This window comes from Nycticebus coucang, chromosome 12 (assembly GCF_027406575.1).
Source record: "Nycticebus coucang isolate mNycCou1 chromosome 12, mNycCou1.pri, whole genome shotgun sequence".
Classification (NCBI taxonomy): Eukaryota; Metazoa; Chordata; class Mammalia; order Primates; family Lorisidae; genus Nycticebus; species Nycticebus coucang.
Genome location: NC_069791.1, coordinates 16,841,111 through 16,863,012, shown reverse-complemented (window position 1 = coordinate 16,863,012; position 21,902 = coordinate 16,841,111). Strand labels below are relative to the sequence as shown.

The following is a 21,902-nucleotide window of genomic DNA, read 5'->3' as shown; positions in this document are numbered from 1 at the left end:
GGGATCCGCCCAGACCCGCCCTTCCATAGGCCGCAGCACCACCTGGCGGCTATAATACCGTGGTGCAAGAGGCGCGCTCGGCCGTGGGGGTGGGGCGCTGCACCAGCCCATTTGAGCTGCACGCGTCTGGAAAGACTTCAACCGAGTTTTCCCGAGAGGGCGGGCGAGAGGAGTCGGGGCGGGAGGATGATCCCGAGGGCACCGGGGAGGGCCTTGGGGGAGGAGCCTGCCCCAGGGCAGCCGGAATTTTCGTGACAAAGCAGGCACGGAAAGACAAAGTCCATTTGGATGGAAATTGTACCACAATGAGAGGGGCCATTTTGATCTGATGAAAGGAATGCCTTGTCGGACGCGGTCAGGAGCGGGGGCACTCAGGTAGGGCCACTCAACCAGGTACTAGCGGGTACTGGCTGACGATAGTGAGACGCGCTCCACCTAGAAGGGGACTGGTAGGCATGCGTTGACATCTGGTTTGAAAATCTGAGCATTCGTTTAGGTGCTTTGGAGAGGGTTTCCAAGTCTGTGGGGAGGGAGATGGTTCTGGGGTCTCAAGGGATGGTTCAAAATCGCAAAATGTTTAAGTGGAGGGAATTCAGCACCTACTTCACAACTTAGATGGGAAGGTTGGAGAGGCACTAAAGCCTGGGCCAGGTGTCTGAGGGCAGCCATAGTCGGAGTTAAATGTGTGTGTATGTGGGGAGGGATGACCTGAGGAAAGGGACTTTCAAAATGCTTGGGGAAATTTGAAAGGCATCCTATTCAGCCCTTCTTCACACTCCCTTTGTGAGTCATTCTGGAGTCAAGGGTCAAAGGGAAGGTCTGAATTTATTTATTTATTTATATTTTATTTTTTGTAGAGACAGAGTCTCACTTTATGGCCCTCGGTAGAGTGCCGTGGCCTCACACAGCTCACAGCAACCTCCAACTCCTGGGCTTAAGGCGATTCTCTTGCCTCAGCCTCCCGAGTAGCTAGGACTACAGGCACCCGCCACAACGCCTGGCTATTTTTTGGTTGCAGTTTGGCCGGGGCCGGGTTTGAACCCGCCACCCTCGTTATATGGGGCCGGCGCCTTACCGACTGAGCCATAGGCGCCGCCCCGGAAGGTCTGAATTTAAACAGTCTTCTCCCCTACATTTGAAGTTACTGTGTTTGTAAAGAACAAGACTGAGGTGCTGGGACAGAGTAGAGGGGATAACTAGCATTCCAGGGACTCAGGCAGGTCTGGATTTGACTTGACATGGTGGCTCACACCTGTAATCCTAGCATTCTGGGACACCAAGGTGGGTGGATTGCTTGAGCTCACTTTAAGATGAGGGTGAGCAAAAGCAAGACCCCCCATCTCTACTAAAAATAGAAAAACTGAGGCAAGAGGATCACTTATGCCCAAGAGTTGAAGTTTGCTGTGAGCTATGATGCCACAGCATTCTACCCAGGGCGACAGCTTGAGATTCTGCCTCAAAAAAAAGAAGAAGAAGAAGGACAAATTGTTACTGTGTTGGACCTGGATATAGTCATATGACTCTTTTGTCCATCTCTTAGGTTCTAAGGATAATTCTGCAGCCATGATGGTCGTGATTCCCACAGCAGACTCCAAGATTTCTGCACTTGAGCAATGTTGGGTGCCACTGGACTTGTTCTGAGACCCTTGCCCTAGAGGATGGCCAAGGGGCTCCTTGTTACCTATGCCCTCTGGGCTGTAGGGGGCCCTGCAGGGCTCCACCACCTGTACCTGGGAAGGGACAGCCACGCCCTGCTCTGGATGCTTACCCTGGGTGGGGGTGGGGTGGGGTGGCTCTGGGAGTTCTGGAAGCTCCCCAGCTTTGTAGCTCAGGCCAACAGAGCCCAGGGGCTGAGGCAGAGCCCAGGAAGGGGAATGCCCCCTTTGAGTCCCATTCGCTTTGCTGCCCAGATGATAGTAGGCATCTACTTTGGCCTTGTGGCTCTGATTAGCCTTTCTTCCATGGCCAACTTCTACACTGTGGCCCTTCCATTGGCAGTTGGCTTAGGGGTCTTGCTGGTAGCTGCTGTTGGCAACCAGACCTCAGACTTTAAGAACACTTTAGGAGTGGCATTCCTTACTTCCCCTATCTTCTATGGTCGCCCCATAGCCATCCTACCAATTAGCTTAGCTGCCAGTATCGCAGCCCAGAAGCATCGCCGCTACAAAGCTTCAGTGAAGTCAGAGACACTCAGTGTGCGGCTTTACCGGCTGGGCTTGGCTTACCTCGCTTTCACGGGCCCACTGGTATACAGCACCCTCTGCAACACAGCTGCCACCATCAGCTACATAGCAGAAACTCTTGGCTCCTTCTTGAGTTGGTTCAGCTTCTTCCCCCTTGTTGGCCACCTCATGGAATCTGTCCTCCTTCTGCCTTACCGGATCTGGAGGCTACTGGTAGGGGATCCTGGCTTCAGCAGCAGCTACTTCCAAGAGTGGGAGAAACTCTATGAGTTTGTTCACGGTTTCCAGGATGAAAAACGTCACCTGGCTTATCAGGTAAGGGTTTCTTACTTCTCATTCCTGTTTTGGATGGCTCTGGGAGTTAGGCTAAGCCTTGTTGGAACTAGCATCCCTCACGCAGAAGTACTTTTCTCATTTCTGCTGGAAGAGCATTCTATATTCTATTCTTTTGGCATCTGTGTGCAATGGGCAAAGGTTACAGAGGCTTTTTTTTTTTTTTTTTTGTAGAGACAGAGTCTCACTTTATGGCCCTCGGTAGAGTGCCGTGGCCTCACACAGCTCACAGCAACCTCCAACTCCTGGGCTTAAGCGATTCTCTTGCCTCAGCCTCCCGAGTAGCTGGGACTACAACGCCACAATGCCTGGCTATTTTTTGGTTGCAGTTTGGCCGGGGCTGGGTTTGAACCCATCACCCTCGGTATATGGGGCCAGCACCCTACCGACTGAGCCACAGGCGCCGCCCGGTTACAGAGGCTTTAATATTTAGTGGGGAAAAATATGCATATATTATTTACTTTTTATTGACATATAATATATAGGTATTAAGTGCCCTAATTTTAGGTATACACTGCTCAGATCAGGGTATGGAACATTTCCAGCACTAAAAAGGTTCTTTTGTGCCCCTTCCCAGTCTGTACTCCCGCTTTCAGAGGTAACTTCTATTCTGACTTCTATTGCCATAGATTAGTTTTGAACATCCTTGAACCTCCAATAAATGGAATCATACAGTATATACTTTTCTGTATTTGCCATCTTTCATTCAATATTATGTTTATGAGATTTATTGATATTGTTGCAGGCAATTGTAAATTATTTATTTTCATTGTTGTATAGTATCCCATTATATGATTATACTACAATTTATTTATTCACTCTATTGTTAATGAACATTTGGATTGTTTCCAGTTTGGGACCATTACAAATAAAGCTGCTAGAAACATTCTTGTACATATCTTTGGTGGACGTATATACTATTTATTTTTCTTGTGGAGGAGGAGATCTTATCAGGGAAGTTAAGTTCCAGATTAGAAAATGTCCAGTTGTGATTAAAGGCAAATCAGGCTCTTGCCATGAGATCCAGAACTTGTCCATGTTTCAGAAGGCTGGAATTCTAACCTGAGAGGGTGGTCTATTCCCATGGGTAAGTAGAAGCCAATTCCAGAGAGGCCCAGGGACCCTGACAACTTGTGAGATTCTAATTTTCAGCTTTGTTTCTGTAAGGTTTTGGGTATCCCAGAAGGGGCAACAGATGAAGAAATACATCAGAGTTACCGGGAGCTGGTGAAGGTCTGGCACCCTGACCACAATCTGCACCAGACAGAGGAAGCACAGAGGCACTTCCTGGAGATCCAGGCTGCGTATGAAGTCCTGAGTCAGCCCAGGAAGCCCAAGGGATCCTGAAGGTGAGAAGAAACTTCCCCCTGTGATGGACTCTTCTCAGCAGGGCTGGGCAGCTTTTCTCAATTCTAGCTTTGCCCACAAGTGACATCCCAACAGTATTAAAGAAATTATCTGCTTGCAGTGGAGATGAGAAAACCTTAAAAGGATGAGAGAGATTATGATAGAAGAATGTATTTATGTTCTGAATTTCTGAATTTTTGGCTATTGTATTCTTGACTATTTCTTCTTAAGACTAGAGAGTGAAAGACATATTATCAAACCAATAACATATCTTTTAGCATATATACAAATATTATATGTGAATTTTTTTTTTTTTTGTAGAGACAGAGTCTCACTTTATCACCCTCGGTAGAGTGCTGTGGCATCACATAGCTCACAGCAACCTCCAACTGCTGGGCTTAAGCGATTCTCTTGCCTCAGCCTCCCAGTAGCTGGGACTATAGGTGCCCACCACAATGCCCGGCTATTTTTTTGTTGCAGTTTGGCTGGGGCTGGGTTTGAATCCACCACCCTTGGTATATGGGCTGGCGCCCTACCCACTGAGCCACAGGTGCTGCCCCTATATGTGAATTTTTAAAGTTAAAATATATATATATATCTTTTAGCAAATATACCACCTCGTCACACCTGGTGACGAACACGAACATGAACATGAACATGTGGAGGAAGGTTATTTCATTTTCTTTTTTCTCTTTTTTTTTTGAGACAGAGTCTTACTATGTTTTCCTCAGTAGAGTGCTCTGGCATCATAGCTCACAGCAACCTCAAACTCTTGGGCTTAAGCGATTCTCTTGCCTCAGCCTCCCAGGTAGCTGGGACTACAGTTGCCTGCCACAACCCCTGGTTATTTTTTGTTGTTGTTGTTGTAATCATTGTTGTTTTAGCTGGCCCAGGCCAGGTTCAAACCCTTCAGCCTTGGTGCAGGTGGCCGGTGCCCTAACCACTGAATTACGGGCACTGAGCCAATTTTCTTTTCTTTTCTTTTCTTTTCTGAGACAGACGGAGTCTCACTCTTCTGCCCAGGCTAAAGTACCCTGGCATCATTATAACTCACAGCCACCTCAAACTCCTGGGCTTAAGTAATTCTCCCTCCTCAGCCTCCCAAAATGTTCAGATTATGGTGTGAGCCACCATGCCCAGCCTAATTTTTACTTTTTGAGATAGAGTCTCCCTCTCTTGTCCCAAGCTAGAGTGCCATGGCATCATAGCTCATAGCAATTTCAAACTCTTGGGCTCAAGCGATCCTCTTGCCTCAACCTCCTGAGTAGCTGGGACTAAGGACGCCTGCCACAACACCTAGCTAGTTTTACTTTTTTTAAATTTTTTTGAGACAGAATTTTACTATGTCACACTCGGTACAGTGCAGTGGCATCGCAGCTCACAGCAACCTCCAACTCTTGGGCTTAAGCGATTCACTTTCTCAGCCTTCCAAGTAGCTGGGGCTATAGGCGCCCACCACAATGCCTGGCTATTTTTTGTTGCAGTTGTCATTGTTGTTTAGCAGGCCCAGGCTGGGTTCAAACCTACCAGCCTCAATGTATGTGGCCGGCACCGTAACCACTGTGCTATGGGCACCGAGCCTAGTTTTACTACTTCCAGTAGAGATGGGGTCTTCTCTTGCTCAGGCTGGTCTGGAACTCCTGAGCTCAAGCAATCTTTCTACCTCAGCCTCTCAAAGTGCTAGGAATATGGGTGTGAGCCATGGTTCCTTCCCTAATTTTTTTTTTTTTTAATGTATAAAGTAGTAGGTTAGGAGATTGACAGAAAAATATGAAGTAGCTAATATTTTACACGCTGTCCTATGACAAGAGGAATTCGATGTATTCTGTAGATTACTAAGGGATAAGACTGGGGTTAAATTTCAAAATTTCAAAACAATATTTTAATTGTATTTATTTATTTTATTTTAATTGTATTTATAGGAGAACTTTCTAGCAGCTATAATTTTCCCAAGAAAGAACAAGCTGCTAGGAGTAGGGGGCAGTCCCCCAGCACACTCCTCTGCTTGGAGAAGTATTTCTGGAGAGTTTTCAAACTTTATATAGGTGGTTTGACTGGCCGAATTCTAAAGTCTGCCCAATTCTTGACATCTAATTTTGAGCTATATACACTGCTGGCTAGGAGTGTATAATCTGATGTGGTATGATAACACCCCATCACAGATATCAAAGGTACACAGATATCAAAGTCTCTGTTCCGTGCTTTGAACTAAGTGTTATAATGGCTGTAAATAGTATATTGGGATGTTGGAAGAGGGATAGATAACATTATTTTATAGGGACTCCTGGAAAGATTCATGATTTTATATCTTGTGTCTTCTTGGGAGACTTTGGGGAAACCCTAGGGAACTAGCAGCTTGAGCATCTCAAGGGGGCCTTATTCAATTCTAGGTAACTAGCCAGGTATGAAAGTAATTGCCTAGGATGTTTTAGTTTGCAGAAGAAGACTGGAGACTAGGAAAATGATGTTAAAATTATTTATCTTGACAGTAGCTCTTTTTTTTTTCTTTTTGAGACAGAGTCTTGCTCTGTCACCCTAGCTAGAGTGCTGTGGCACCATAGCTCACAATAACCTCAAACTCTTGGACTTGAGCAATTCTCTTGCCCCAAGTAGCTGGGATTACAGGCACCTGCCACAACACCTGGCTAGTTTCTTCTATTTTTGGTAGAGATGGGGTCTCACTCTTGCTCAGGCTGGTCTTAAATTCCTGAGCTCAGAGAATTTGCAGATATAGTGCTACATATCATGTTAATAAATTACTAATTAATAGCCTATAAAAATGCCCCAGGTGGGGCAGCACCTGTGGCTCAAGGAGTAGGGTGCCGGTCCCATATGCCAGAGATGGCAGGTTCAAACCTAGCCCCGGCCAAAAACCAAAAAATAAAAAAAATAAAAAAATAAAATAAATAAAAAAAAGAAATGAAGGATATCAGAATTATTAAAAAAAAAAAATGCCCCAGGTGTGAGCCACCATGCTCTTTTTTATGTATTTATTTTCTCTATACTCTTTTTTTTCTTTATTCTGGATGTTAATCTAAGTAATATATAGAAATATATATCATATATATATACACATATATATGTATATAATTTTAAGTAGAATCAAGTTGGGTAGTGTTCTCTAAAGATTAAGGAAATGGTCTGAGGCCAGGCGTGGTGGCTCACGCCTGTAATCCTAGCACTCTGGGAGGCTGAGGTGGGTGGAATGCTTGAGCTCATGAGTTCGAGACCAGCCTGAGCAAAAGTGAGACCTAATCTCTACTAAAAATAGAAAAACTGAGGCAAGAGGATCACTTGAGCCCAAGAGTTGGAGGTTGCTGTGACCTATGACGGTATGGCACTCTACCCAGGGTGACAGCTTGAGACTCTGTCTCAAAAAAAAAAAAAAAAAAGAAAGAAAAAGAAAATGGTCTGAGCAATTTTTTTTTTTTTTTTGGCCAGGGCTGGGTTTGAACTCACCACCTCTGGCATATGGGACCAGCGCCCTACTCCTCGAGCCACAGGTGCTGCCCAAAGATCTGAGCAATTTTAAGAAATTAAATTTGTAGATTTTTCTTGCACTAATATGTATAAAAACTTTTTTTTTTTTTGCAGTTTTTGGCTGGGGCTGGGTTTGAACCCTCTACCTCCGGTATATGGGGTTGGCACCCTACTCCTTTGAACCACAGGTGCCACCCTGTATAAAAACTTTTTTATAGGCCAGGCAAGGTAGCTCATGCCTCTAATCCCAGCACTTTGGGAGGCCAAGGCAGATGGGTTGCCTGAGCTCAAGAGTTCCAGACCAGCCTGGCAAGGGCGAGACCCCATCTCTAAAAAATAGCCTGGTGTTGTGGTGGGCACCTGTGGTCCCAGCTACTCAGGAAGCTGAGGCAAGAGACCCAAGAGTTTTGAGGTTGCTGTGAGCTATGACTTCACAGCACTCTAGCTGGGGTGACAGAGTGACACTCTGTCTCAGAAAGGAAAAAAACAAAACAAAAAACTTTTTTACATTTTGTCATCGAATATACTTATATACCATGGTTTTAAGACCAAATAAACCTTCACCTTTTTTTTTTTTTCTGTAGAGACAGAGTTTCACTTTATCACCCTCAGTAGAGTGCTATGGTGTCACAGCTCACAGCAACCTCCAGCTCTTGGGCTTAGGCGATTGCGATTCTCTTGCCTCAGCTTCCCAAGTAGCTGGGACTACAGGTGCCCACCACAACTCCAGGCTATTTTTTTGTTACAGTTTGGCCGGGGCCAGGCTTGAACCTGCCACCCTCAGTATATGGGGCCGGTGCCCTACTCACTGAGCCACAGGCGTTGCCCACCTTCACATCTTTTTTTTTTTTTTTTTGTAGAGACAGAGTCTCACTGTACCGCCCTCGGGTAAGAGTGCCATGAAGTCACATGGCTCACAGCAACCTCTGACTCTTGGGCTTATGCGATTCTCTTGCCTCAGCCTCCCGAGCAGTTGGGACCACAGGCGCCCGCCACAATGCCCAGCTATTTTTGGTTGCAGTTTGGCCGGGGCTGGGTTTGAACCCGCCACCCTCGGCATATGGGGCCTGCGCCCTACTCACTGAGCCACAGGCGCGGCCCCACCTTCACCTCTTTTTAAAGTTGCCAGAAATTGATACACATTTTCTCTAAAAAACACAGTTTGTGAGAGTATCACATGGAATTTTTTTTTTTTTTTTGACAGAGTCTCAAGCTGTCACCCTGGGTAGAGTGTCACAGCTCACAGCAAACTCAAACTCTTGGGCTTAAGAGATTCTCTTGCCTCAGCCTCCCAAGTAGCTGGGACTACTGGCACCCACCACAACCCCTGGCTATTTTTTTGGTTGTAGTTGTCATTGTTGTTTGACAGGCTGGGCTGGATTCAAACCCGCCAGCTCCAGTGTATGTGGCTGGCACCCTTACCGCTAAGCTATGGGCACCGAGCCTGTCACACAGAATTTTAATGGGCATTTTAATAGGCTATTAATTGGTAATTTATAAACATGATATGTAGCACTATACTGCAAATGTAAATATATTAAAAATAGTCTATAAGAAAAATGAAACTAAGGAGTGATTAGGGGCTTTACTAGATTTGGAAAATTGTTTTATTATTCTTAAATTTTATTATATGTTTTTGTTACAAAATATGGATATATTTACATTTATTTGAATAGGAACTACAGATGAGTATAAGCCAGGGTATAATATGTATCTTTGAATACATGTACTGATGCTTTATTTTATTTTATTTTTTTTATTGTTAAATCATAGCTGTGTACATTTGTGCAATCAAGGGGTACAATGTGCTGGTTTCATATACACTCTGAAATATTCTCATCAAACTGTTCAACGTAGCCTTCATGGCATTTTCTTAGTTATTGTATGTAGACATTTGAATTCTGCATTTAGTAGGTTTTGCCTGTACCTATTTACGATGCACCGTAGGTGTGGCCCCACCCATTACCCTCCCTCCACCCTGACTTCTCTCCTCCCTTCCCCTCCCTTGGCCCTTTCCCCATATTCTTGTGCTATAGTTGGGTTATAGCCTTCATATGAAAGCTATAAATTAGCTTCATAGTAGGGCTGAATACATTGGATACTTTTTCTTCCATTCTGGAGATACTGTGCTAAGAAGAATATATTCTAGCTCCATCCATGTAAGCATGAAAGAGGTAAAGTCTTCATCTTTCTTTAAGGCTGCATAATATTCCATGGTATACATGTACGATAATTTGCTAGTCCATTCATGGGTCGATGGGCAATTGGGCTTCTTCCATGACTTAGCAATTATGAATTGGGCTGCAATAAACATTCTGGTACAGATGTCTTTGTTATATTGTGATTTTTGGTCTTCTGGGTATATACCTAGTAAAGGAATTACAGGATCGAATGGCAGGTCTATTTTTATATCTCTAATATTCTCCAAACATCCTTCCAAAAGGAACGTATTAGTGTGCATTCCCACCAGCAGTGTAGAAGTGTGCCCTTTTCTCCACATCCACACCAACATCTCTGGTTTGGGGATTTTGTTATGTGGGCTACTCTTACTGGGGTTAGGTGATATCTCAAAGTAGTTTTGATTTGCATTTCTCTGATGATTAAGGATGATGAGCTTTTTTTCATGTGTTTGTAGATCATGCATCTCTCTTCTTTAGAGAAGTTTCTCTTCAAGTCCCTTGCCCACCCTGAGAAGGGATCATGTGTTCTTTTCTTGCTAATACATTTGAGTTCTCTGTGGATTCTGGTTATTAAACCTTTATTGGAAGTATAACCTGCAAATATTTTCTCCCATTCTTAGGGCTGTCTGCTTGCTTTACTTACTATGTTCTTGGCTGTGCAGAAGCTTTTTAGTTTGATCAGGTCCCAGTAGTGTATTTTTGATACTGCTTCAATTGCCTGGGGAGTCCTCCTCATAAAGTTCACCCAGGCTGATTCCTTCAAGAGTTTTCCCTGCACTTTCTTCAAGTATTTTTATAGTTTCATGTCTTAAGTTTAAATCTTTTATCCAGTGAGAGTCTATCTTAGTTAATGGTGAAAGGTGTGGGTCTGGTTTCAGTCTTCTACAGATCCCCAGCCAGTTCACCCAGCACCATTTGTTAAATAGGGAATCTTTTCCCCACTGAATGTTTTTAATTGGCTTGTCAAAGATCAAATAACGGTAAGTAGCTGGATTCATCTCTTGGTTCGCTATTGTGTTCCAGACATCTACTTCTCTGTTTTTGTGCCAGTACCATGCTGTTTTGATCACTATCAATTTATAGTATAGTCTCAAGTCTGGTAGCGTGATTCCTCCTACTTTGTTTTTATTTCTGAGTAATGTTTTGGCTATTCCAGGTTTTTTCTGATTCCATATAAAATGAAGTATTATTTTTCCAAGATCTTTAAAATATGACAATGGAGCTTTAATAGGACTTGCACTAAAATTATATATTACTTTGGGTAGTATAGGCATTTTAACAATGTTGATTCTTCCCAGCCATGAGCATGGTATGTTTTTTCATTTGTTAACATCTTCAGCTATTTCTTTTCTTTTTTTTTTTTTTTTGTAGAGACAGAGTCTCGCTTTATGGCCCTCGGTAGAGTGCCATGGCCTCACACAGCTCACAGCAACCTCCAACTCCTGGGCTTAAGCAATTCTCTTGGCTCAGCCTCCCAAGTAGCTGGGGCTACAGGCGCCTGCCACAACGCCCAGCTAGTTTTTGGTTGCAGTTTGGCTGGGGCGGGGTTTGAACCCGCCTCACTTGGTATATGGGGCCGGCGCCCCACCGACTGAGCCACAGGTGCCGCCCAGCTATTTCTTTTCTTAAAGTTTCATAGTTCTCTTTATAGAGATCTTTCGCGTCCTTTGTTAGATAAACTCCCAAATATTTCATCTTCTTTGGCACTACTGTGAAAGGAATAGAGTCCTTGACTGTTTTTTTGGCTTGGCTATCGTTGGTATATATAAAGGCTACAGTTTTTTTTTTTTTTTTTTGCTTGTACAAAAGTTTTTTATTGGCCAGGGAGGAGAGAAAAGAAGAGAGAGAGAGGGGAGAAAAGAGAGAGAGAGGAAAGGGGGGAAGAGATGGAGAGAGAGAGGAGAGAAGAGAGAGGAGAGAGGGAGAGAAGGCTACAGATTTATGGGTGTTGATTTTGTAGCCTGAGACATTGCTGTATTCCTTGATCACTTCTAAAAGTTTTGTAGTAGAATCCCTAGTGTTTTCCAGATATATGATCATATCATCTGTGAAGAGTAAAAGTTTGATCTCTTCTGACCCTATGTGGATACCCTTGATCACCTTTTCTTCCTCAATTGCAATGGCTAAAACTTCCATTACAATGTTAAAGAGCAATGGAGACAATGGGCAACCTTGCCTGGTTCCTGATCTGAGTGGAAATGATTTCAATTTAACTCCATTCAATACGATATTGGCTGTGGATTTGCTGTAGATGGCCTCTATCAGTTTAAGAAATGTCCCTTCTATACCAATTTTCTTAAGTGTTCTGATCATGAAGGGATGCTGTATATTATCAAAAGCTTTTTCTGCATCAATTGAGAGAATCGTATGGTCTTTATTTTTCAGTTTGTTTATGTGCTGAATTACATTCAGAGATTTACATATATTGAACCAGCCTTGAGAGCCTGGGATAAATCCCACTTTGTCATGGTGTATAATTTTTTTGATGTGTTGTTGGATTCTGTTTGTTAGGATCTTATTGAGTATTTTTGCATCAATATTCATTAGCAATATTGGTCTATAATTTTCTTGTTGGGTCTTTCCCTGGTTTAGGGATTAAGGTGATATTTGCTTCGTAGAATGTGTTGGTAATATTCCTTCTTTTTCTATATTTTGGAAGAGGTTTAGTAATATAGGTACTAGTTCTTCTTTAAAGGTTTGGTAGAATTCTGACATAAAGCCATCTGGTCCTGGGCTTTTCTTTTTAGGGAGATTTTGTATAGTTGATGCTATTTCAGGACTTGATATAGGCCTGTTCAACATTTCCACTTCGTTCTGGCTAAGTCTTGGTAGGTGGCGTACTTCCAAGTATTGGTCGATTTCTTTCAGATTTTCATATTTCTGAGAGTAAAGTTTCTTGTAATATTCGTTAAGGATTTTTTTAATTTCTGAGGGGTTTGTTGTTATTTCATCTTTACCATTTCTGATTGATGAAATTAGAGATTTTACTCTTTTTTTCCTGGTTAGGTTGGGCAAAGTTTTATCTATTTTATTGACCTTTTCAAAAACCAAGTTTTGGATTTATTCATCTGTTGTGTAATTCTTTTGTTTTCAATTTCATTTAATTCTGCTCTGATTTTGGTTATTTCTTTTCTTCTGCTGGGTTTGGGGTTGGATTGTTCTTCCTTCTCCAGTTGTTTGAGATGTCCCATTAAGTTATTAACTTCCTCTCTTTCCGTTTTCTTGAGGAAGGCTTGCAGTGCTATAAATTTCCCTCTTAGGACTGCCTTTGCAGTATCCCAGAGGTTTTGATAATTTGTGTCTTTATTGTTGTTTTGTTCCAAAAATTTGGTGATTTCCTTTTTAATCTTGTCTATAACCCATCTATCCTTCATCATAAGGTTGTTTAGCTTCCATGTTCTTGTATGGGTATGCAGGTTCCTGTTGTTATTGAGTTCAACTTTTATTCCATGATGGTCTGAGAAGATGCAAGGGATAATTTCTATTTTTTAAAATTTGCTAAGGTTAGATTTGTGGCCCACAATGTGGTCGATTTTGGAGTATGTTCCATGGGCTGATGAGAAGAATGTGTATTCAGTTTTGTTGGGATGAAATGTTCTGTAGATGTCTGTTAAGTCCAGATGTTGAATGGTTAAGTTTAAATCTAAGATTTATTTGCTTAGCTTCTATTTGGAGGATCTATCCAGCACTGCTAAAGGGATGTTAAAATTTCCAACTACTATGGAAGTGGAGGAAATCGAGTTGCTCATGTCTGTTAGAGTTTCTCTTATAAATTGAGGGGTGTTCTGGTTGGTGCATAAATATTAATAATCGAAATCTCATCATATTGAGTATAATCTTTAACAAATATGAAGTGTCCATCCTTATCCTTCCTTATTTGGTTGGTTGAAAGCCTATTGCATCTGTGAATAGGATTGCAACACCTGCTTTTTTCTGCTTTCCATTTGCCTGGAGTATAGATGACCATCCCTTCACCTTGAGTCTATATTTGTCTTTTAATGTAAGATGCAATTCTTGTATGTAGCAGATATCTGGCTTGAGTTTTTTTATCCAGTCAGCCAATCTGTGCCTCTTTAGAGGACAATTTAAGCCATTCACATTAATTGAGAATATTATAAGCCTTTTGAGAGTCCGGTGGATATTTTTAATCCTTTTGCGACTGTGGAAGGTGGAATTTGATCAAAATTTTCTGGGTGGGTTTACTTTTGTAGTGGAGGATTATGCTGGTCTTTATGGAGGATAGGTCTGAGAATATTCTGAAGAGCTGGTTTAGTTGTGGCAAGTTTCTTCAACATGTGAATGTTGTTAAAGTATTTAATTTCTCCATCATAGATGAAACTCAGTTTAGCTGGGTACAGGATCCTGAGTTGAAAGTTATTTTGTTTTAGGAGATTAAAAGTCGATGACCATCCTCTTCTAGCTTGAAAGGTTTCAGCAGAGAGATCTGCAGTTATTCTAATATTCTTTACCTTGTAGGTGATGGTTTTCTTTCATCTGGCTGCTTTCAGAATTTTCTCCTTCATATTAACTTTAGTGAAATTGATTATGGTGTGTCTGGGAAATGTCTTATTCGGGTTGAGTTGTGGTGGAGTTCTGAAACTGTCTGCTATTTGAATTTCAGAATCTCTTGGCATGTCTGTAAAGTTCTCATTCATAATCTCATGGAGAAGAGACTCTGTGCCTTGTGAAGCCACTTCATCACTTTCGGGGATCCCTATAAGACGAATATTGGTTTTCTTTGAATTATCCCAGAGCTCTCTGAGAGAGTGATCTGTTTTTGCCCTCCATTTCTCTTCCTCTCTGATAGTTTGGGAGCATTCAAAAGCTTTGTCTTGGGCAGCACCTGTGGCTCAAGGAGTAGGGCACCGGTCCCATATGCTGGAGGTGGTGGGTTCAAACCCAGCCCCGGCCAAAAAAAAAAAAAAAAAAAACCCCCCCAAAAAACAAAAGCTTTGTCTTCAATGTCAGAAATCCTTTCTTCTGCTTGCTCCATTCTGTTACTGAGGGATTCTACTACGTTTCTCAGATGTTTGAGGGCTGCAACTTCTTGTCTCAATGTGTCAAAATCTTTTTTTTTTTTTTTTTTTTTTTGTAGAGACAGAGTCTCACTTATGGCCCTCGGTAGAGTGCCGTGGCCTCACACAGCTCACAGCAACCTCCAACTCCTGGGCTTAAGCGATTCTCTTGCCTCAGCCTCCCAAGTAGCTGGGACTACAGGCGCCTGCCACAACGCCCGGCTATTTTTTGGTTGCAGTTTGGCTGGGGCCAGGTTTGAAACTGTCACCCTTGGTATATGGGGCCGGAGCCTTACCGACTGAGCCACAGGCACCGCCCTCAATGTGTCAAAATCTTTGGTCATTTGGTCTTTGTTTTTTGTTTTTTTTGTAGAGACAGAGTCTCACTTTATGGCCCTTGGTAGAGTGCCGTGGCCTCACACAGCTCACAGCAACCTCCAACTCCTGGGCTTAAGCGATTCTCTTGTCTCAGCCTCCCGAGTAGCTGGGACTATAGGCGCCCACCACAACGCCCAGCTATTTTTTGGTTGCAGTTCAGCCGGGCCGGGTTTGAAGCCACCACCCTCGGTATATGGGGCTGGCGCCTTACTGACTGAGCCACAGGCGCCGCGGTCATTTAGTCTTTGAATTCATTGAATTCTTGAGACATCTTTTGGGTTACTGCTTGGAATTCTTTTTTTTTTTTCTATAGTCACTTATTTATTTATTTATTTTTTTGGGGGGGGTTGCAGCCGTCATTGTTGTTTGGCAGGCCCCGGGCTGGATTGGAACCTGCCAGCTCAGGTGTATGTGGCTGGCGCCTTAGCTGTTTGAGCCACAGGCACTGAGCCAATTTGATGTAAGGAATTCTAATTTGATCTTATTTGCTATCCAGATTCTGAATTCGATTTCTGAGATCTCAGCTTTTTGTTTTTGCATGGGATCTTGTGCTGTGTCTGCCCCATTGATCCTTGGGGGAGTTGATCTACTCTATTCATATTGGCAGAGTATTTCCTTTGATTTTGTCTCATGATTGTTTTTCCCCATTGTCAGAGTTGGGGTGGTGTCTCTCCGAGATTAGACATGGGAGAATCACTCTATTGTTGCTGGATCTTTGTAGGGAGTGACCCTGTGTAGCTCCTCTGGGGCTGCCCCAGCCAGGGAGTTCTGGTTGTGGGAGCAGCTCCAGAGTGTGACACCCCGGGATCCAGCAACAGGGCGGGGCGGGGTGCTGCACATGGTTCTGGGAGCGCCTGGCGCCCAGTGACTTTGGCACAGAAGGCCCAAGGCTCCAGCAGTCTCTGGCCAGGAGAAGGGCTCCGCAGAGGCAGCGAGGGCTCCACAGGGCATGCGGTTACCAGAGTCCCTGGCCATATGAGCTGGTGGTGTGGAGGCCGGGAGGGTACAGGAGGGAGGACGCGGGGTTGCGCGGCTCCCGGAGTTCCTGGTTAGGGCGTCGGGAGGCCCAGTGAGCAGGGTAGTGGGTCCCTGCGCAGCTCTTACCTGGGTCTGGGAGGGTGCCGATCACGGGGCCCTGCACAGCTCTTCCTACGCTTTTTTTTTTTTTTTTTTTGTAGAGACAGAGTCTCACTGTACCGCCCTTGGGTAGAGTGCCGTGGCGTCACACGGCTCACAGCAACCTCTAACTCTTGGACTTACGCGATTCTCTTGCCTCAGCCTCCGGAGCAGGTGGGACTGCAGGTGCCCGCCACAACGCCCGGCTATTTTTTTGTTGCAGTTTGGCCGGGGCTGGGTTTGAACCCACCACCCTCGGCATATGGGGCCGGCGCCCTACTCACTGAGCCACAGGCGCCGCCCCACACTCAGCTAATTTTTAAAAATTTTTTGTAGAGGGGTGGCGCCTGTGGCTCAAGGAGTAGGGCGCCGGTCCCATATGCCGGAGGGGACGGGTTCAAACCCAGCTTCGGCCAAAAATCACAGAAAAAAAAAAAAATTTTTTTTGTAGAGGTGAGGTCTCAATATGTTGTTTAACATGGTCTTGAGTTCTTGCCCTTAAGGGATCCTTCCCCCTCAGCCTCCCACAGCGCTGGGATTACAGGTGTGTGTGAGTCGCCACGCCAGCCAATTCTTGAGCTATAGATTTAAAATGGGGCAGAGATTTTCTCAGCCTATTTTGATAGTAAAAGCCCTCAAAATGATACAATTTCAAGTGTAAGACAAATTTCATGGGGGAGGAAATGGAGAACTGTTTATGAGGTGACCCTTTTTACCTGAAGATTCTTCCTGATGACCCTTTTCAACCTGTAGATTCTCCATGCAAAACTCTCTGTTCATCCTCTGGAAGATTCATTGTAATTAGGGAGGTTATTCCTTGACATCTGGGGTCTTAGTCCTTGTATATTTATAGAAAAAAAGCTGAGATATTTATAATTTATGAGGTAACACAGCATGGATAGTCTATTGCCCACTCTGTAATAACTGGTCACTTTAGTGAGTATTGGTGCTAAGCTTTCCACAGGAGAGAGTTTTGTGGGTATGGGCTGGGGGGTACTAGGTGAGAAGTGAGGAAGAGGTTGAAGGATGTTTAATTCCTAGTGGGAAAGGCTTTTTGATTAAGTAATGCTTGAATTTCATCTTCCTTCTTATCCTGCGAGCAGGTTCAGGAATTGAGTCCTGACCAGAACTAGACTATCCACCCATCCTGAGAAGGTTTCTGTTTCTAGACATTATAGCCAGTGGTGTAGCTCAGCCAATTTTGAAAGTAAGGAAGTAGCACAAAATCATACAAATTGAGAACTTATAGAATGGAATGCCTCTTCACTACCAACCCTGGGACATTATAATCTTGAGAGAATTTTCTGGGGATGTGCTTCCCAAGTACCCATATAATGAAAATCAACTGAAAGTAGAAATTTAGTAAAGGCTGGGTGCAGTGCAGGCAGATTGGTTGAGCTCAGGAGTTTGAGAACAGCCTGAGCAAGAGCAAGAACTCCTTCTCTACTAAAATTAGAAAAACTAGCCAAACATGTAGTCCCAGCTACTGGGGAGGCTGAGAAAAAAGGATTGCTTAAGCCCAAGAATTTGAGGTTGCTGTAAGCTTTGACGAGGCCACGGCATTCCACCCAGAGAGTGTAAGTCTTATCAACAGAGTAACACTGTCTCAAAAAAAAAAAAAAAAAGGAAAAGGAATTTAGTAAAATAACTAAGTGTGGTGGCATGTATCTGTAGTTCCAGCTACCCAGGAGGATAAGACAGAAGGATCATATGAATCCAGGAGTTTGAGGCTGCAGTGAAACATGATCTTGCTTCCACCCTGGGCATTCTGTCTCTGAAAAACAAATGAGTAAAATAAAAAGTAAAAAACAAAGTATATTCTTTAAAAAAGGAAAATAAATTTAATATAAAAACTAAGATATTAACAAACAAGTCTTCCTTATTCTCTAGTTGATTTAATGAAATTCAATGATTTTCTATTCTCCCATTCCTACAAATCCAAAAGGCATAGACCCTTTAAAGAGTTGGAAGGGAATTGAGAAGGCCTTGAGCCTAAACACCTATACAGAATCTCAGAAATAGGTTACCTTAGTTAGAGATGACCATTTTAGTTTTTGCTTGATTTAGAAATCTCCTACCTGTCCCTTCTTTTGACATCTTTAATTGTCAGGGGGTTATTTTATGGTCTAAAATTTGATTCTCTAATTTCTAGACCTTCTATCTCTGCAACAAAGAAGAAAAACAAAAACTTTTTCTTTCTCAGAACCTGCCCTTTATCTCATATACCTCTAAATCTTCCCTTTTCCACATTAAACATCACCTTGTTTAAGGAGGCACTGTACTTTGGTGGAAAGAGGAGAGATGAAGAAATGAAGAGATGGGGTCCTACTTCTTCCTCTTTTAATGACCAGCCTGGTAACTTTGGGTGAGCCACCTTACCACCCAGAGCCTCAGTTCCCTCCCTTCCTTCCTTCCTCCCTCCTTCCTTTCCTTTCCTTTCCCCCCCTTCCTTCCTTCCTTCCTCCCTCCCTCCCTTTCCTCGCTGCCTCCTTCCCTCCCTCCCTCTCTCCTTCCTTTTTTTTTTTTTTCCCCAGAGTCTCACTTTGTTGCCCTCAATAGAGTGCCATGGCACCAACTCACAGCAACCTCAAACTCCTGAGCTCAAATGATGTCTTGCTTCAGCCTCCGGAGTAGCTGGGACTATAGGCACCCACCACAATGCCCGGCTAATTTTAGAGAAGGGGTATCACTCTTGCTCAGGCTGGTCTGGAACTCCTAAGTTCAATCAATCCACTGGCCTCGGCCTCCCTGAGTGCTAGGGTTACAGGCATGAGCCACCATGCCTAGCCATCTCAATTTCTTTCTTGTAATACAATGTGAGGGAATTGAACTTAGATGACCTTTTTTTCTTTTCTTTTTTGAGAAAGGTCTTGCTCTGTTGCCCGGATTAGAGTGCAGTGTTGTTATCATAGTTCACTTCAACCTCCCAGTCCTGGCCTCCCAAATAGTTTGTACTACAGGCATGCCATCATGCCCAGATAACTTTTCTATTTTTTATAGAGACCAGGTGTTACTCAAGGCAGTAGTCTCAAACTCCTGGCCTCAAGCAGTCCTCCCACTTTGGCCTTCCAAAGTGCTAGTTTTATAGCATGAGCCACTGCACCCAGATGGACTTAAATGACCTTTAAGATTGCTTTCACAGCCTCATGGTGCACACTACTCAGGACATTGAGATGGTAGGATCACTTGAGTCTAGGAGTTCCAGTCCAGTATAGCCAACAGAGCAAGACCTTGTCTCAAAAAAAAAAAGAAAGAAAAGATAGCCGGGTGCTGTGGCGGGCGCCTGTAGTCCCTGCTACTGAGGAGGCTGAGGCAAGAGAATCGCTTAAGCCCAGGAGCTGGAGGTTGCTGTGAGCTGTGTGATGCCACGGCACTCTACCAAGGGCCATAAAGTGAGACTCTGTCTCTACAAAAAAAAAAAAAAGAAAAGGAAAAAAATTGCCTTCAATACTGGATTCTGTGGTTCTTAACTTTTCAGCTAAAGCTTATGTTAAGTGATTAAATGGGGCTATGTGTGGTGGCTCACACCTGTAATCCTAGCATTTTGGGAGGCCGAGTTGGGAGGATTGGTTGAGGCCAGGAGTTCAAGACCAGACTGAACAAGAGTGGTCTCTGGATGGCGCCTGTGGCTTAAAGGAGTAGGGCGCTGGCCCCATATGCTGGAGGTGGCAGGTTCTAACCCAGCCCCAGCCAAAAACTGCAAAAAAAAAAAAAGTGTGACCCCCATCTCTATGAAAAAAATAGAAAAATTGGCCGCATGGTGGTGCACACCTATTGTCCCTCCTACTTGGGAAGCTGAAGCAGGAGGATTCCTTGAGCCTGGCAGTTCAAGGTTGCAGTGAGCTACAAAGATGCCACTGCACTCTAGCCCATACAACATAGGAAGATTCTGTCTCATTAAAAAAAAAAAAAGAGGTTAAATGGTTTGATTTGTCATCTTCTGTCTGCCCTCTTGTGGACACTGTTTTGGGAAGAAAGTAAGATATTTAATTTCCTACGAACAATTTAGTGACCCTCCCCCAAATTCACTTGCCTCCCACAGCTTGTTTTTAATTATTCATGTTTTCTTCTAGTTCTCATCCATAAATTTACCTCATTTTATAAGGATTTGATTTTATACTGTTTTTCTCCTTCACTGATAATGATGTCTTTACAGTAAAACATAAAAATGCCTATGAACTAATAAGCACCTTTTTATATAGTCATATACTATATGTCTTTATAGTCATAGACTATAAAGACTTTATGACCAGGCATGGTGGTCGCACCTGTAATCCTAGCATTTGGGAGATGGGAATTCTGCCATCAAACCACCTGTGCTATCTTGGCATTTTGGGAGGCTGAGATGGGAGGATGGCTTGAGGCCAGGAGTTTGAGACCAGCCTGGGCCACATAGTGAGCCCCTATCTCTACAAAATAATAAATTTAACTGGATGTGGTGGTGTGCACCTGTAGTTGCAGCCACTCAAAAGATTGAGGTAACAGGAATCATTGAATCCAGGAGTTCGAGGTTGCAGTGAGTTGTGACTGTACCACAGCACTCCAGCCTGGTCAACAGAGTGAGAGCCTGTCTCTAAAAAATAAATTTAAAAAAGGATTTTCCTTATGTATATTTAATTGAGATATAATTTGCATAAAACTCACCCTTGTAAAGTATACGATTTAGCAGTTTTTAGTATATTCACAAGCTTGTGCAGTCATTGCCGCTATATCATTCTAGAATGCTTTCACTATCCCAAAAAGAAATCCCCTACTGGGGCAGGAGTCTTGAGAGTCTGGTGGCTGCAAATGGCAGTCTGGAACATGGTACCATGGGTATATGGACAGCCTCCTACATTACCAAGGACACACTCCCAGGGTCCTATCCTAAGACCCTAGAAGAATGGGCCACTGCTACTATGCATGTGGAAAACTATGAGCTTTAACGTGGATGATGGCATGGGACCTGGTGACTGCCAGAAGGTCCCTGACTGCTCACAGCAGAAGGATCCAGGTATGACTAAGACTGCTCATACCTGATGTTGAACTGGGGTAAAACTGAGGTTCTGGGGCCTGTGCATGTGTATCAGGCATGTATCTCACAGCTGTTTCTTGGACTATCGTGTATAAGCAGCTCTTTGGCTTCACGACCTTTGTAATGTAGGATCAAAGAAATAGCCTTATAATAATCTGTATCTAGAATCAGGCTCTGGTCTTACCAAAGAACCTGAGCTTGTGGTTAACTGGAAGATCTAAGGAGGCTTTGTGGGCTTTTGTGCCCTCTTAACTCAGACTCTCTCATTCCTAGAAATTTAACCTTAATGGGAACTCTAATAAAACTTAGTGCTGTAGAAAAAAAGAGAAAGAAACCCTATACTCACTGGCAGTCACTCTCTATTCCCTCCTCCTTCCAGCCTCTGGAAACATTAACGTACTTTCTGTCTCTATAGGTTTGACTATCCTAGACATTTATTTTTATTTTATTTAACTAATTAATTTATTTATTTTGAGACAGTCTCACTTTGTCACCCCTTGGTGGAGTGCTGTGGTGTCATAGTTCATAGCAACCTCAAACTCTTGGGCTTAAGTGATTCTCTTGCCTCAGCACCAGGTATTTTTAGAGATGAGGTCTCGCTCTGGCTCAGGCTGCTTTTGAACCTGTGAGCTCAGGCAATCTACCTGCCTCGGCCTCCCAAGTGCTGGAGACATTTGTTTTTTTTTTTTTTTTGAGACAGAGTCTCACTTTGTCATCCTCGGTAGAGTCCCATGGTGTCATAGCTCATAGCAATCTCAGACTCTTGGGCTCAAATGATGCTCTTGCCTCAGGCTCCCGTGTATCTGGGACTCCAGGCACCTGCCACAACGCCCAGCTATTTTTTTAGAGATGGGGG

General features: G+C 43.5%; 1 protein-coding gene across 6 annotated transcripts in view; it reads left to right on the top strand.

Annotated features, from left to right (window-relative positions):
• The window catches only part of DNAJC22 (DnaJ heat shock protein family (Hsp40) member C22), an 88,336-nt gene that overhangs the window by 731 nt on the left and 65,703 nt on the right, over positions 1–21,902 (top strand). For 2 of the 6 annotated variants that reach the window (XR_008373144.1, XR_008373145.1), the window contains exons 1-3: positions 237–375; positions 1,541–2,498; positions 3,684–3,865. Coding sequence is in view for 2 of the 6 variants with exons in the window: in XM_053554108.1 (XP_053410083.1) it covers positions 1,659–2,498; positions 3,684–3,863 (1,020 nt within the window). In the remaining 4 variants the exon portion in view is untranslated. Of the gene's footprint in view, positions 1–235; positions 376–1,540; positions 2,499–3,683; positions 3,866–21,902 lie in introns of those variants that run through there. The other 4 variants (XR_008373147.1, XR_008373146.1, XM_053554108.1 and 1 more) reach the window with 3 other exon arrangements.